This window comes from Ceratotherium simum, chromosome 21, assembly GCF_057802395.1.
Source record: "Ceratotherium simum simum isolate JZ-2026a chromosome 21, ASM5780239v1, whole genome shotgun sequence".
Lineage (NCBI taxonomy): Eukaryota > Metazoa > Chordata > Mammalia > Perissodactyla > Rhinocerotidae > Ceratotherium > Ceratotherium simum.
Genome location: NC_141920.1, coordinates 10,763,573 through 10,778,975, shown reverse-complemented (window position 1 = coordinate 10,778,975; position 15,403 = coordinate 10,763,573). Strand labels below are relative to the sequence as shown.

At 47.7% G+C, this 15,403-nt stretch overlaps 1 protein-coding gene across 2 annotated transcripts in view; it reads right to left on the bottom strand.

Annotated features, from left to right (window-relative positions):
* Window positions 1-1,659: 1,659 nt before the first annotated feature.
* ATP9A (ATPase phospholipid transporting 9A) overlaps window positions 1,660-15,403 on the bottom strand; it is a 125,617-nt gene continuing 111,873 nt past the window's right edge. For both annotated transcript variants that reach the window (XM_087445113.1, XM_014787332.2), the window contains exons 22-28: window positions 15,012-15,076; window positions 12,423-12,578; window positions 8,979-9,043; window positions 7,419-7,527; window positions 6,822-6,879; window positions 4,920-5,123; window positions 1,660-3,499 (exon numbers count right to left, since the gene is read on the bottom strand). In XM_087445113.1, coding sequence (XP_087301239.1) covers window positions 3,363-3,499; window positions 4,920-5,123; window positions 6,822-6,879; window positions 7,419-7,527; window positions 8,979-9,043; window positions 12,423-12,578; window positions 15,012-15,076 — 794 coding nt within the window. In that variant the 3' untranslated portion in view covers window positions 1,660-3,362. The remainder of the gene's footprint in view (window positions 3,500-4,919; window positions 5,124-6,821; window positions 6,880-7,418; window positions 7,528-8,978; window positions 9,044-12,422; window positions 12,579-15,011; window positions 15,077-15,403) is intronic.

The window sequence follows — 15,403 nt, the reverse complement described above, 5'->3', positions numbered from 1 at the left end:
CCCCAGCACAAACAAAACAAAGGATAAAAACAAAAGTCTGGAGGAGGAAAAACAGGCATGATCGTGTCAACTTTCAATGAGCATAAAACCCAAAATACATTCAAAAGTACTGTCAGGATAACCTAAATGTTCAGCAGAAAACACACAGAGGAAAGGGTAAGCAGACGTTGGCATTTTAGATTACTGCCACAAAAAAGGGAAGTGAGTCAGGGATCTGGATGCAACAATGCTAAAAGTGGGAGAAGTCCCAGCTCTCGGCCTCCCAGCGCCAGGGGGCTGTAAACAGGTGGTCTGCGCCGGTGTCGGGATGCTCCCTGGGATGCCCTTCGCAGCTCTGTGGCCATGTCCTCTGCCCCAAGCAGCCAGGGTCAGTGCAACCAGTCCCACCCAGCACCACAGGCGACACACGCGTGCGCCCACACGCTCGCAAAATCAGAATCAAAATCGTCAGGTGTAAGAAATTATTCAGGATGGAGAAGCTCGTCAGTCATTTTTGTACAGAAAGGAAGGAAGACAAGACAAACAGATTCCGTTCTCCCCACGCACACACAACCATCATCAAAAGATATAATCATCACAAAATAATAAAAGTGCTTACTCTGGCAGAAATACCTAGTGTTGTCGGCGGGCAGGGGGAGTTGTAATTGTTACTGTAAGGAAAAGTGTTTAAACAGCGCTGTGTACCACGGGGCCTCTGACTTCAGACTCAACTGGCTGTCACAGACGCGGGTCCGAGTTCCAAGGCGAGGGGAGGGTGTCAGTGGTGCTTCTTAAGTTCTTTCCAGATTGGTGAACCAAGAAAAAGGTCGACAGAGTCCTTACACGGACGGTTTATGAACTCAGGAGTTTCCTGTAAAACAGCTCGGGTTTTTTGTTTCTTTGTCCTCTCCCCACAACTAAGATGACCCCTGGAAGCGCCTGCGTGGGACGGGGTCTCTGGCGGGATCAGTCTGAAGGGTGCAGGTCGGGATCGTGGACTCACAACCGACTTGAGGCTCCTGCTCGTTGGGTCTCCCGAGTTTGAGAAGCACGCGTGTTCATTCCTGCCCCTCGGGGACCCCAGCGGGGGGTGTGAGCAGGCTGCCCACCGACAGGGTGGTTCTACGGGGTGGTCTCCAGCCGCCTCTCCGTCCCTCTCGCCCTTGACCGCCTCCACCAGAGTGTGGTCAACAGAACAAGGAGGTCCGTTGACAGCACTGACGAGCACCTTCGATGTCCAGGGATGGCTTCGTCAGCACCTCTGAGAACCTTTCTCCCTTCAAGATGCCAAGCAGCATCTTAGGCATTGACTTGAAAAGGCAACTCACGCCCCTCCATCAAAATTGGGAATTAAGGAGAAGACCAAAGAGACCAGATGCATTGCCCGTATCTGCTGGACACAGAGAAAACTTCCCAACGAGGATTCCACGAGACCTACCTGCAGGGGCCATCACCTGTCTGCGGACAAGGCCAGGTTCGGGCTTTGCAAACTCAGAGTGGAATTACCTTTAGACTTCCAGTTTTACAGTCTGACTTCCCAGACAGACTGGGGTGCAAAAACACTGAGCACAACTTTCTCCCCGGCCACCTCTGAAACCACATCTACCCACTCGGGGAAGAAGTCAGACCTGCTCACCCTTTATGAAAGTCTTGGACAAAGACCCTAGTCCTAAACAACCATTCATTCAATGCAACATTTATTTTCTGTATGGCAGAAACGCCTGGAACAGAAAGGGAAAAATACTGCAAAAGTGCAGAATCTTAAAACAATAGAAGTGATGTCAATAGCCAATGTACTAGTGCCTGCAACTTACTTCATTCTATCAAGTTTTAAAAGGGCAACGTAAATATCTGAGCATATCAAGAGTGCTCCCAAGGCAAGGGACCGTCTGCTCCTCACGTCCCCAACTCGCAGGGAACTGGTTGACCCTAGAGCAGTGGGCGTCAGCAACCAGGCTGGAACTTACATCTCTGCAGCTCGTGAAGAAGAATCATGCTGAAGGGCTGAGGAGTATGTACTCATCAAGAATTAATCACAAACCTAAGATATCAAACACAGTCAGCTCTCGAAGATCCACCCACTGAACCGTATGGCGCACACATGTGGCTCCTGCAAGAACTGACTTGAAAACCCAAGAATGCCTTGCCCTGCCACGTCCAGTGCTTGCATACTCCCTGCTTCCTCTGAAACGAGAAGCCACGGCTTCATAAAAAACACACGCATGTACTCCATCTCCACAACTGGCTGCCTTTCAGCAAGCTCCCCCTGAAATCCGCAGGCAGCAGAATGGAGCCCAGACCCCAAAGCTGATGCCTGGGTCTCCTCCCACCGGGCTCCTGGCTTGAAGCTGCCACCGACGAGTAGCAATGCACTCAGATGCCTCTCTGCCTTGGTCATTCTGTCCTCCATAATTCCTCCTAACAGAAAACAGATTGCTGTGGAAGCAATGAGCCCCGTCTGTGACCTTTCCACTCTGGACTCGGAGGGCCTGAGCCACATGTGCTATGTTGTCTGAAGAATTAGTTGAGTCTCTTATCTCAGTGTTGACATGTTTAGGGGCCATTCAGTGGCACGTTTCCTGCTAAAACAACTCTGCTGAAAATGTCTGAGGGTGTCCTCAGAGAGCCACGGGTGTTATAGTTGTTATCAGGTCCCAGCAAAGCAGGATAACACCTGCGACATTCTTTTATGAGGTGGCAGGTGAAGGGAACGCCGAGGCCGAAGGTGCTGGATCAGACCCAGGATACCATGTTCGATTTATGGCCCTCTCTCCCCACCTCCTCTCATCTGCTTGCTGTAATCCTGGGAAGCCAGCGCAGCTTCAATGAGCAGGGCCATCTGAGACAGGATATTGAGCGTTTCCAAATCGAGACTCTTGTTTGGATAACTTTTTACCACGTCACTGTCTTTTGCCCCAAACCTATACCAAGAGCTATACATTTCTCTGAAACCAGTCTTTAAGAGCAAGAAAGACATAAAGAGTATACACACATTAGGATTGTTTTAAAACAAAAAACATAAAAAAAACCCTTCTACAATCTTCAACTAGACAGACATTTTTATCACACGACAACGAAATTCAAGTCATAAGGAAGCTTGCACAGTGACCCTATAACTCTCTCGCTGAGCCACCATCTCAACACTGCCCCAGTCACTCCAACAGGAATCACCAGGGGTTCCAACAGGCCCGCGAGGGCACCTTTTAGGAGCCTCCTCCTGTTTATTCAGTGTTAGGGCTCCGCTGAAGCAGAGCCGAGTCACGTCACAACTGCACGTGTTAGCAATTACTGCAAAATCCACAGGTGGCGGTGAACAGAAACGGAACGTGAACTCTGTCCATCAGCAAAGCGCGGAGACCGGGGCCCCTCCCCGAGCACGCAGCCTAGGACGTGAGCTTGGAGTAGCTGGGAGGAGAGAACCGTCTGCGCAGGTACTTGAGGACGTAGAGGGGCAGACAGCTGACCAGCGTGATGACGGAGACTTTCCACAAGAACGACAACGTGGCGATGAAGTACACATCTGCAAGCAAACGGGAAGACAGCGGTGAGCAGGGGGAATGTGCCGGACGACACACGCAGCCCAGAAACCGCCGCCACAGCTATCACAGGGGATGCCGTCTCCTGTCACCCACGCACGGCCTCCCGGCACTGGCTTCTTTCCTCCACCCAACCTTGACGGGGACGCGCTCCAGACTAATAGCACGTAAAGCCTGCCAGCCTAATTGTCCTCGCTCTCTCCTCCTCTCCGACCTGCTTCTGTAGCTTCCTGTATTCAGTGAAATGCCATTTTCAACAACTAGGAAAACCAAACTCTGGGCAAAAAAAAAATCCTTACTGGTGTTTTTGATTTGGAATCTGACAGGTGGAGTTTTTCTTTTTCAAACCCAGCCCCTGGAGAGCAGAAAGTGACACTCAAAGACAGGTTTCTGCTTCCCAGGAACTTCTTCCCAGTGATGGTCACAGAACGCCGGGAGACGGGTCTGAGGGTGGTGCAATGTGGGCTGACACCCCCTTGTCAGAGACGGCGTAACCTCAGGGGCTCTGACCCATGCGCTCCCTTTCCTGCTGGAGGACAGCAAACCCTGCAGTTATGAGGTTTTTGCGAGAGAGGTGCGACAACTTGTGGTTTTCAACAGTACATGGAGCGGCTGCCCCAGTAACACCTTCCCCACTTCCTGAGCACAGGATGGGGAAAAGGCAGCCGGCACTGATTAAGCACCTACTACGCGCCAGACCTACGGCCCCACTGTGTGCTGCTCGCCTGGTCCTGTGGCTGGTCCACATCTCAGGCGGCTGACTGCAGCTTCCTGAGGGCAGCACTCACATCTTCCGAGCCTCTGTGACCCCTGGGCCTCAAGCCATTGAGTACACAGTAGGTGCTCAGAAAACCCACTCTGAGAGACTTTGGGGACAAGTGTGAAACTGTTCTAAGACTTCACCTTTCACAAGGATGATGTTCCTTTTAACTTTACCAAAACCTTCTTAAGGAGCATTTGCTGATAAACAAGAGATGTGATCCAAGATGCTTTCATGGTAAGGCAGAGTGTCTCAACCTAACGATCATGAAAAGTCCTGCTGGACCATCATTTATTCGTCAGTAGGACCTGGATGCCTGACATCTCCACAGCTCCACGGAGCCCAGCACAGGGGCCAGCTCCCTGGAGAAACCCACTAGGGCCTTGCTGAAGTCAATGAATCCCCTTCTAAGCCAGTTAGCACGGTGTGGTTTTAACAGAAAATACTCCATATTGAGATCGTGCCCGACAGCCTCAGTTCCAAAAGGCTGATTCACAACTGTCACTTGTCCCGAGGGGACGCCAATGAGAAAATGGGGGCAGTTGAGTGCAAAGGGTTGCTGGACAAAGAACCCAGGACACAAGTGCTGGTGAGACCTCTGGACCTGATGGACCAGGGGGTCCATTAAATGCAGGGGGTCTTACCGATGAATTCGTGTAGGAACACCAGGGAGGCGATGTAGCAGGCCAGGCTGAGCAGCTCGGCCACTGTCATGAGCCAGTGCCAGGTCTGGATGGTTAGGGCCACCATCAGCAGCTCGGTGAGGATCAGCGACGTGAAAGAAATCGCCACGATGTGCACGAATTCTGACTCAAACAGCAGCAGCGCCCCATACATGATGGTACTCCCTGAAAGTGCAAGGAAGGTCCAGGTGGGGAGGGGCCGGCGCGCCCCACCTCTGCTCACTCACATTCGACTCCTTCTGTGCTTTTCTCCATTTAGACATGAAAGGGACCACTGGTCAAATGAGGCTAATGAGAGGTGCTTTATGGAGGTTTTAAAGAGAGGTGTCACAGTCTAGTTTTTCCTATATTCCCGTTTGACTTTACATAATAAAGAGTCTGTAACTGCAGGGGGGGTGGGGAGAGGGAGAGCGAGAGGGAAAGGGGGAAAAAAGGGAGAGAAACTGAGAGAGAAAGTAACCACCTGCAGCAGATGGCACAAGAAGTAGAAATTTAAATATGTTATTTTAAATGACAGAGGTAGCCAGTCACAAAAAGACAAACAGCGTATGAGTCCCCTTACATGAAAGTATCTAAGGTAGTCAAATTCATAGAGATGGAAGGTAGCCTGGTGGTTACCAGGGGTACCTGGAGGAGGAAAGAGGGGTTTGTTGAATGGATACAGAGTTTCAGTTTCACAAGATGAAAAGGAGATCTGTTTCACAACAATGCGAATAGACTGGACACTACCGAACCGCACACGTCAAAACAGGTAAGATGGTCAACTTTATGTTATGTGTTTTTTGCCACACGCACATGAAATGAGAGAGGTAACTAAAGAGACACTCGAAGAATTATGCACCTGTATTGAGGAGAGAAAGGAAAGTGGGGGAGGATACAGATAAGTCCGTACTCATCTAGCATGGCAGGAACTGGATGGAGAATGTCTCACCTTGATCAAAAACACTGGCAGCAGGAGAATATTACTTAAAGTGGGGCCAGAAAACCCTATACCTAACAACTCCTCGTTAATTGCCTATTGTAACAGGGTTGAGGATGGAGGGGCCGGAATGGAGCACTACTGCTTGTTACTATGAACTTTCGTGCAGGACTGGCTTTCTTTAACCAGATACATATATTACACTTTGGTATACTTCTCAAAAAGACCCCCTCAAATTTTTTAAATGACAATTTAGCCTCCTGCCAACAAATTCAACAGTCTCTACACTTTTTGATTGCCCATCTCATCAGTAACAAACGTTAAGAATGAACCCCCAATATACAATGTATATTTCTAAATTATGTATGTGTACCTGTGCAGACAGAGAGATATTAAGACCATTGTACAAAGATATTATGTACAAATACATAAAACATATATAAAAATAGAAATGCTAAAAAGAGTGAAGAAAAAATAAACACAAACAGAGGTTTTGATGTTTTCTTCTCATGCTCCAATAAATCATCTTACAAAGCCTCTACAGTCTGAGGGACCTTCTCCGGAGGCCACTGAACTAAATATGTTTTTCAAAAACTACAACTTGACCTCAGAAGAGGTATCAGAACATTTCAGGAAGCAACCACTTGTTGTTACAATGGCTCAAACACCTCAGCAGATTTTGATTAGTATTAGTTATATTTTTATCTGACTTGATCTCATTAAGCTGGCAGCACCATCTCACATACGTGCCTTTCACTGTGCTGAATGTTCGAGTCTGTAGAACACGCTGAGCAGGGTTTCCCTCAGGGCACACTGTCACACTCTGTACTGCTATTTTAGGGTTTCAGCCTCTTCCCCTCATGTCCTACAGCCCGTAGAACAGTAAAGTTGACCCTTGGGCCAATGCCAGAGCATAAGACAATAGGTGGTTCCACCTTTCTTACCTTGATAGATGCTAATCAAAACCCATATTAAGAATGTCTTGTAGGACAACGGTCGTCCCTAAAGAGAAAGAGACAGACAGAGCAGGTTACCATGCGTGGCTCACCCAGGGTGCTAGCTGCCTTCACGCTACTGTTCCAGCAACCAGACAAGGCGACCTGCCTGTTTGCCTCAAAAAAAAGAGGCTTACACACATCCCAATACATCCGAAAAATTATGTTTTTTAAAGAGAATTAGATAGGAGTCTGTCCTTTAGTAAAAACCCCTTGAGGACAAATAAATGCAATTCCACACACACACATTTTTTTAGAAGTGGACACAAGAACATTTCTAGACACAGGCACAAGTTGCAGCTGCAAAATGTAACTATCAGCGGCTTTTTAAAAAGGCATTAGTCGGTTTGTTTTCAGTTTATATATTACTGTACTGTTTAATATTCTTTACACGTGCATATATTACTTTTTTAAGAAAAAAAATAAACTCCCACGCCTTCCTCCCAAAAGCCACCAGTTCCAGTGCGTTCACGTCAGATATGGAGGGTCTGTGTGAAACAGTAAAAGACGATGGGAGGGAGGGAGGGAGGAAGGAGCTCAGGAAACCTTGAGGAGATCTTTGTAGAGCTCGGGGTACAGCATGGCAACTTCTGACTTGACATCCTTGTCCAGGACCAGAGAAAATACGGGAAACATGGTGTAGATGGTGGAGTACCTAGGAGAGAGAACCACCACCGGTAAGCTCCCCCGACGGAATGTGAGTAATATGCTCCTCCAGCCTCTGGAGCCCACTTCCCATTCACTCATTCAGCAACTATTAAAGGAGTGCCGTTTACGTGCCAGGGCCGGTTTTAAGCACTGGAGACTCAAGGTGAAAAGCAGACATAAGTGTCTGCCCCCAGAGAGCTTCTGTGCTAGTCAGTGAGCTGATAAACAAACTCAGTCAACTATATTGTGTGTTGGAGGTGAGTGCTAAGGAGGAAAATATAATGGGGAAGAGGGAGTAAGACACGGGGGTGGTGCAATTTTAGAGAATGTGGCCAAGGAATGTGACATTTGAGTAACCACCCACAAGAGGTGAGGGGGCAGCCATGCCAGTATCAGAGGGAAGAGCATCCCAGGCAGAGGAAACAGCGAGTGCAAAGGCCCTGAGGTGGGAGTGTCTCTGTGCTGTTTGAAGAACAGCAAGGCCGCCAGTGTGGCTGGGGCTGAGTGGGTGGGGTGAGAGAGGAGGAGATGAGAACCGAGAGGGAAGAGGGGCCAGCGCATGGAAAGCCACGTGGAACATGGCTCAGGGAACCCCTGGCTATATTCTGGCACATTCTTTCACTCTTCCAAGACCTGACAAAGGACAGGTCCATTTTTCCAATTAGAAGCAGGCAGAATTCCAGTGCCTACCCTCAGGCTGAACTGGCAAAACATAAAAAGATGGCAGGAGTACTCGGTAGGACTCTCCCCTGGGACCAGCCGGCCTTTCTGTGCTTCCTGCCTCTTCCCAACAGGAGCGCGCCCTGCGAGCGGCTCCATCTAGGGCACGTGGTAACCCGACTCCATCTACCTGGGTAATGCAAAGACTGAGCACACTCTCTGGAAAGGGCAAAAGGAACGTCATGAATTTCAGGTCAGGAACGGGGTGGGCTGGATGGCAGCTAACACCCAGGCGACACCCTAACAGGTCAGTGGCACACAGCAGTCAGGCTCTATTAGATGTGTCCCCCAAGAGAGCAGGGCTCCGGCCTACCTTAGAGACCCCACAGTGGGACGCTCTAGTGGTCCCTGCGGCAGGGAGGGTACTTCACAGATCCCCCCTCACCTTTCCTGAGATCTAAGAAATCACTGAGTCTGGAACCTTCAGTCTTGTTTTTATTGCCCATTGGCCCACACCTCGGACTCTCGTGGGCGAGCAGCTTCCTCCCCAGGCCCCGCTGGCCCAGCGCCACGGGCCACACACACAGCGGACTCTGCTTCCTGCATCTGGGTAAGGGCTCACCAGTTCAAAAACGCATTAATTCAAGGAGGTTCTAAACTGCATTGCTGGGCCTGCCTTGGGGCCAGAGTCAAGGCAACTGACTTGAGGACTGAACGGTCTTTACACGTTTCTTCTCTCTTCTGTGGCATCTTAGGGAGGGCTCATTAAAAATTAATGCCTTGCCTGGATTTTCTTACCCAATGATGAGGAATCCTTGATAGAGAGGAACCGAGGCAAAGTAAAACACGGAGGAAAAGACAGCCTGTGCCAAGGAGAAAAGAGGACGTTACCAAAATTGTGACAAATGCCTTACCTTTACATAAGTAAAAATGACCCCTAACACTCACCTAGCACTTTTTTTTACACCGGCACTGTTATACATGCTTCAGGTATATTAGTTCATTCAATTCTTACAACTCTATGTAGCACGTACTGTTATCATCATCCTCATTTCACAGATGAGAAAAGTCAGGCACAGAGAGGTTAAGTGACTTGCCCAAGATCACACAGCTCATAAGTGACAGAGCCAGGAGTCACACATGGGTGGTTTAGCTTCAGAGTGCACTCTCAGCCCCTTTGTGAATACTTATTATGTTATATGAGCCTGGACCTGGGAACACTTTGTGTACAATCTCAGTGAATCACCAGAACAAACTATCAGATCAAGTCCTAATCTCACCTGCATTGTACAGGAGGAGAAACTGAGCAGGTAAATGGTATCTCGGGACTCAAGCCCAGCTCTGTTTCCAGAGCCTACACTCCCCAACAGCTCAGAATCACCGCCTCTCTGGGCGTGCAACCGTTAAACACATTGGCATATGTATGGAAACAGATATGGAAAAACATCCTCCACCGTGAGGATATCCTCCAGGGACCCTGGAGGATGGACTGCAGAGAAGGCTTCACTTCTCACATTACACGTTTTACTATTTTTGGAAATTTTTACGAAGAGCCCATAACCTGCCACTTTTGCAATTAGACAAAAGCAATAAAGATATTTACAAACCGTTACCAAAATGTCTACTTCCTTCCTGATTTGGAAAATATTCGCTCCTGGCAGAGAAAAATAGGCCAGGGTGATAAAATCAGGCTTGATGCTCTGTTACTTCCTTCTCTAGACATCCATAGGCTGAAGGAAGGAAAGTGGCCTCCAGAAGATCATTTCTATTACTAGAAAAACAAAGGGAGGCCGGGACGACTGCTGCCTGAAGGCTTTCTAAAAACTGAGCACGGAGAAAGGCTGAGGTGGCCTCATGATTAGAAAGAGCATCCAGCCAGAGACGTGCTCCCTTCTCACCTGCGATGGGTGTTCCCCTGGCACACATCTCAGAACACAGGTGCCACCTGGCGACATGGTCACCGGCAGCCCTGGCCACGCCCTGAACATGGTTTCAGAAGTGAAAGGTGCAAGGCACCTTGCAAATGACTTCCCACCCAGGCTGGGCCACCGCACGGGAAGGATGGTAGTAAAAATGTTGAGAATCTGGCGTTTAGTTTTGCAAAGGCACACCAGGAGCCTCTTTCTCTAAGAGGGCGGGCTGCCCCCTAAAGCCTTTGTCTTGGAAAGAGCACTTTGCGGAGAATAAAAACATCATCATTGGGGCTGGCTTGGTGGTGTAGTGGTTAAGTTCGCATGCTCCACTTTGGCAGGCCAGCCTTCGCAGGTTCGGATCCCGGGTGCAGACCCACGCACCGCTTATCAAGCCATGCTGTGGCAGGCATCCCACATATAAAGTAGAGGAAGATGGGCAGGGATATTAGCCCAGGGCCAATCTTCCTCAGCAAAAAGAGGAGGATTGGCAACAGATGTTAGCTCAGGGCTGATCTTCCTCACCAAAAAAACCCAAAAAACAAAAAAAAATCGTGTCCTTATCTGTCAAAGAGATCACTGGCAAGGCGGAATTGTACCTGGGACTTGCTCTCAGCCAGCCACCTTCAGCACAGTGGACAGAGGTGACGGGCGTTTTTCTATAGCACAAAAAACACTTCTTCATCCAGGAATTTTTTTTCTGAATTGATGTTACTGGGAACATACCAGCACTGCAGAAGTCAGCTCATCCAGGCCAGCTTGTGTGTGCCTACCCAGGGATGAGCTGATTAATTGCCCAATGATTAAAAGCACAGCATTATCCAGTTCAACTGATGAGCCAACATAAATTAAAGTACAGATGTGGTCTGATGAGCCATACCAGCCGCTGTCTGGGTTCAGACCATGTTGATGAAAATCACTTGAAGGTTCTTACACCCACAAATGCAATAGGTATTGAAAACACAAAGTCACCACAAAAGGCATGGAGGAGGCCAGTGGAGGGCAGATTCTCATGGACACACAGCAGCCCCACTCGACTCACTTTGAAAGGCAGGATGCCTTTCAAGTATGATTAAACACCTTTCCCACAAATTAAAGATCACCTTATGTTTATACATTATCCTGTTTTGTTTTTACTAATGATGACAAGGATGCCTTCAGCACTTGCTGCCTTATAGAAGTCTCTGCTTTTCAAAGTAACCCTGTCCGAGGGCCAAGGCAGGTCCTGTCATCCCCATTTTACAGGTGGGAAGACTGAAGGCCAGAGTGGTAAAGTGACTTGTTCGAGGTCTCAGAGACACTTAGTGTGTGGTCAGAAAGAGATCTGAGCTCCAAGATACATCATCCCCGTGTTCTCACCATCTAACCGGGGGTCTTTTCACCTAAACGTCCAGGAAAGAAAATCAGTCCATAGTTTTCTAACACCTAAAATGCGTCCTTCCCCTCCCTTGGACCTCCTTCCTAGTACACTTACCTGCTACAGCCCAATGACAGATTTTGGAGGAGTTGCTGAGAGACGAGGTGGGAAAATACCTTATACACTCTAGAATCCTTTCATGAAAAAGCAGGATGTTACTCCCCGGGAGGGCCAACAGTGGTGATAACTAAGCTCGGCTCCCAGTGGGGCTGTGCCGGGAGGCAGGACTGTGATGCCAAGATAACCTCCACGCTACGGGCTGCGCTGCCCCCCTCAGCACTCCCCGGCCCCCCATATCGAGGGCACTGGAGGAGGAGGCCTTGATTAAGAGTGCAGGCTTTGGGGTCCCCCTGCCTGAGTAGACTAAATCCCCGAGGGATACTGCACGGATTTCTCACCCTCACTGAGCCTCAGCCTCCCCATCTGTAAAGTGGGTACAGGCTATTTATTGTGAGGACTGCAATGAGAACACCTGGCCTGAGGCCCGGGGCACAGGAAGCACTCAAGAAAAGTTACTCTTCTTTTGTGGCTGCTCTGTGGGCCCCACCTCTGCATGTGGAACACTCAGGGCCAGAGCATTCATTCAGCATTTAACTCTGCATCTTTCCCTCTGGCGAACCAATTATAACAACTCACTCCCAATTACAATAACATCGTCATTTGCACTACACCCACTTTGTGCCAAGCCCTAGACAGGTGCCACTGCTGACGCTCATGTCCCCTCCACACAGCAAGAATGGCCATCCCACCTCCCAGAGGAGGGACCTGGGGCAATCTGAGGTCTAGCAGCTGGAATGCTGCCAGGTGGGATTTCAACTGGCCAGGCGGGATCACAGCTCTGAAGCACAGTGTAATCCCAGGCTTCTTCCATGCTGGCCCTGTGCACCTGCGCAGAGGAGCCAGCTGCCCACCCACCTGCATGGTGCTGATACAGAGGCTCCTGTGGATCACAAACTGGCTGAGGGCCGCCGAGCGCTTGTAGCTGTTCCGGCCATGCACCATGAGCAACCGGCCGAGGTGCTTGAACTGAGTGATGGAGAAGTCTGCAGCCAGCGACGCCTGCTTTCCTTCCTAAAACCCAGTGAAATCGGGCACCGTGAGAGGCACACGAGGTCAAGGAAGCACATTGTTTTTAATTGAAAAAGCAAGACGCTGTAAGGAGATCTTGGTATAACTTCAATAAAGAGATTCTCTGGTTTCAAGCTATACACGGTTGGTGGTCCAAGTCTAAATTTGATTTAAAAGAGGAATTTATTTAAATAAAAAACATTCTGAATCACAGATAGCTATAATTTGGAGGTCAAATAGATCTAGTATTAAGCCTGGGGGGTTAGGCCCACCACATCATGTGTATCAGAAGCAAAGAATCATTCAAAGACAGGCTTTTTATAACATTCAGTTCCCTTAAGAGTTAAACGTAAGAGGAGGAAAAACCTGATGCTACTTCATAATATTAAAGGGAAGATTTCTGAGCATATATAATATTCACAGTCCCATGCGCAAAAGCTTTGCGCATTTATAGAAGTGGAAACAATTTACGGTGTAGCCATATAATAGAATGTTCTAATTTTAAAAGGTACATGATGGATGCGATTAATGAGACAGACAGACATCAGGGGCTTCTGATGTGACACAACAGGGAGACACAAATTCTCCCTGTGTGCTGCTCACACCAAAACACAGAACCTGAATCAAATCCATCTGACCCACAGACATCACGGGACATTCTGCAACTGTTCCGAATGCTTTGAAAATATCAATGGCATGAAAAACAAAACACTCCCCTCACCAAAAAAAAAAAGATGGAGAAAAGTGTTCTACATTAAAGATTAAAGAGACATGAAGACATACTAATAAATGCAATGTGTGGTCCCTGATTGGTTCCTGGAGATTTTTTTTAAGCTATCAAGACATTTTGAGGACAATTGGGGAAACTGGACTATGCATATTATATAATACTATTATACCAATGTCACATTTCGGGGGAGTGCCAATGTTATTCTGCTCATGTAGGAAAATGTCCTTGTTCTTAAGAGATGCATGCTGAAGTATTCAGGGGTAATATGTTTTATCTGCTACTTACTTGCAACTGGTTCAGAGAGAGAGAGAGTGTGGCAAATGTTAACAACTGGTAAATTGAAGTGAAGAGGAAATAAGTGCTCATTGTTCTATTTCAGCTTTTCTGAAGGAGTGACATTTTTCAAAATAAAAAGTTAGAGGGAAGGTAAAAAATGATGGATCTATATGTTCTGATGCAGAAAAAAATCCAAGGTATATAACAGAGTGAAGCAAGCTGTATAACAAAATACATAGTATAATGTTTTTAATTTAAAATTATACATGAAAATAATATATATACATGTGTAAGATGTGTGTGTATATATGTATATAAAAAAATATGTACGTTATGTACATAATACCAATATATACATACCCATAAACAGTAATATATACACAGACAAAAATTCTGGAAGAATCACCAATGTTACTAGTTGATGAGGCTGTCTAAGAAAAGGATGCACTTTATTTCTAAATTGTCTTAATTTTTTACAGTGAGCACTTATTACTTTTATACTCCATAAACAAAGGAATCAGAATATAATTTTTAACAGAAAGTTAAATGCTTTAGTTCTGTATAAAAATGTGTGAAGAATTCTATCTATTAAACTCAAGTGTGCTTCTTAAAACCTGCATTAAAGGAATCTATACAGATTTCAGACATAACGTCACATTCAAGGATCATTTAACTCTGCAACTTCAAATAATTGTCACCTGGATGAGAACCAGAAAACCAGAAATGGTGGAACAGAAAAACAGGCCTACAAATTACCCAAACTCCTGAATACATGGAACAAAATGTACGGGGAGCATCTCTGGCCCTCGACCTTTGTACTCTTACTTACACACAGCTCTAACAGACTTGGTGCCGGATCTTCCTGCCTATAGTCATTTAGAGGTGACAAATTAGAGAGAGCAGACTAAACTATCAGAGGCAAGCACACAGTGGACAAAGAAAAAGAAAAATTATGTTAGAACACACAAACTTTAAAAAATTGCAGCTGCCAAGACCTTTCAGTGAGGGGCAAACAGTGCCACCTTCTTCCACAATCCCCCGGAGATCAGCACACGGTGTGATACCTAAAGCTTTTACTGACGATGCACCATCATGGAAAAGTTAGAAGTGCATTCACCCCACCCTAAGAATGGAGCAAAACACTTGTTTTCTAATTTAGGTTTTTGCAAGCAAAAAATAAGCATCTGTCTGTCCATGAGATACAGCGATATGGGACTCGGACTTCCAGGTGATGATACTAGGTAATTATGACATATGGTTCCTTACGCTGGTAACTCCAATCTAGAATTTCCAGAGGCATTACAGCTGTGTCTTGGAGGGAAAAAGAAACTCCAGCTAGTGGAGCAGAACAGCTCCCCGCCCCACGACACCATCACTGAGCACTTCAACACCAGCCCTCGCAGCCAGCGGCACCCCCCTCGAGTGCTCACCTTTCCCTCGACGCCCACGCCGCAGTCCGACTCCTGAATCATGCTGACGTCATTGCCCCCGTCACCTGCGGGTCACACGGAGCAGAGAGAAAAGCCGAGAAGTTGGGGAGAGCAAGAAACACGACTCCAACGGTTCATACTTCCTTTAATCATACATTTCGCCTTCCTCGGAGTGCTCACTCCGTGCCTCTTCTGCACGGCTCCATTTAATCACTGTGACAAGCTGCACAATCAGGGTCCTATTTACAGGCAGAAGAGCTGAGGGTCAGAGGGATCAGGTGACCAGCTGAGGGTCCCAGCCATTGAGTGGCAGCAGGGGGACCGTGTCCAGACCACACCAGTGTTTGCAACCACCGCAGGCCCTGCCTCTGAGGGTGGGGTGCGGCGTCACT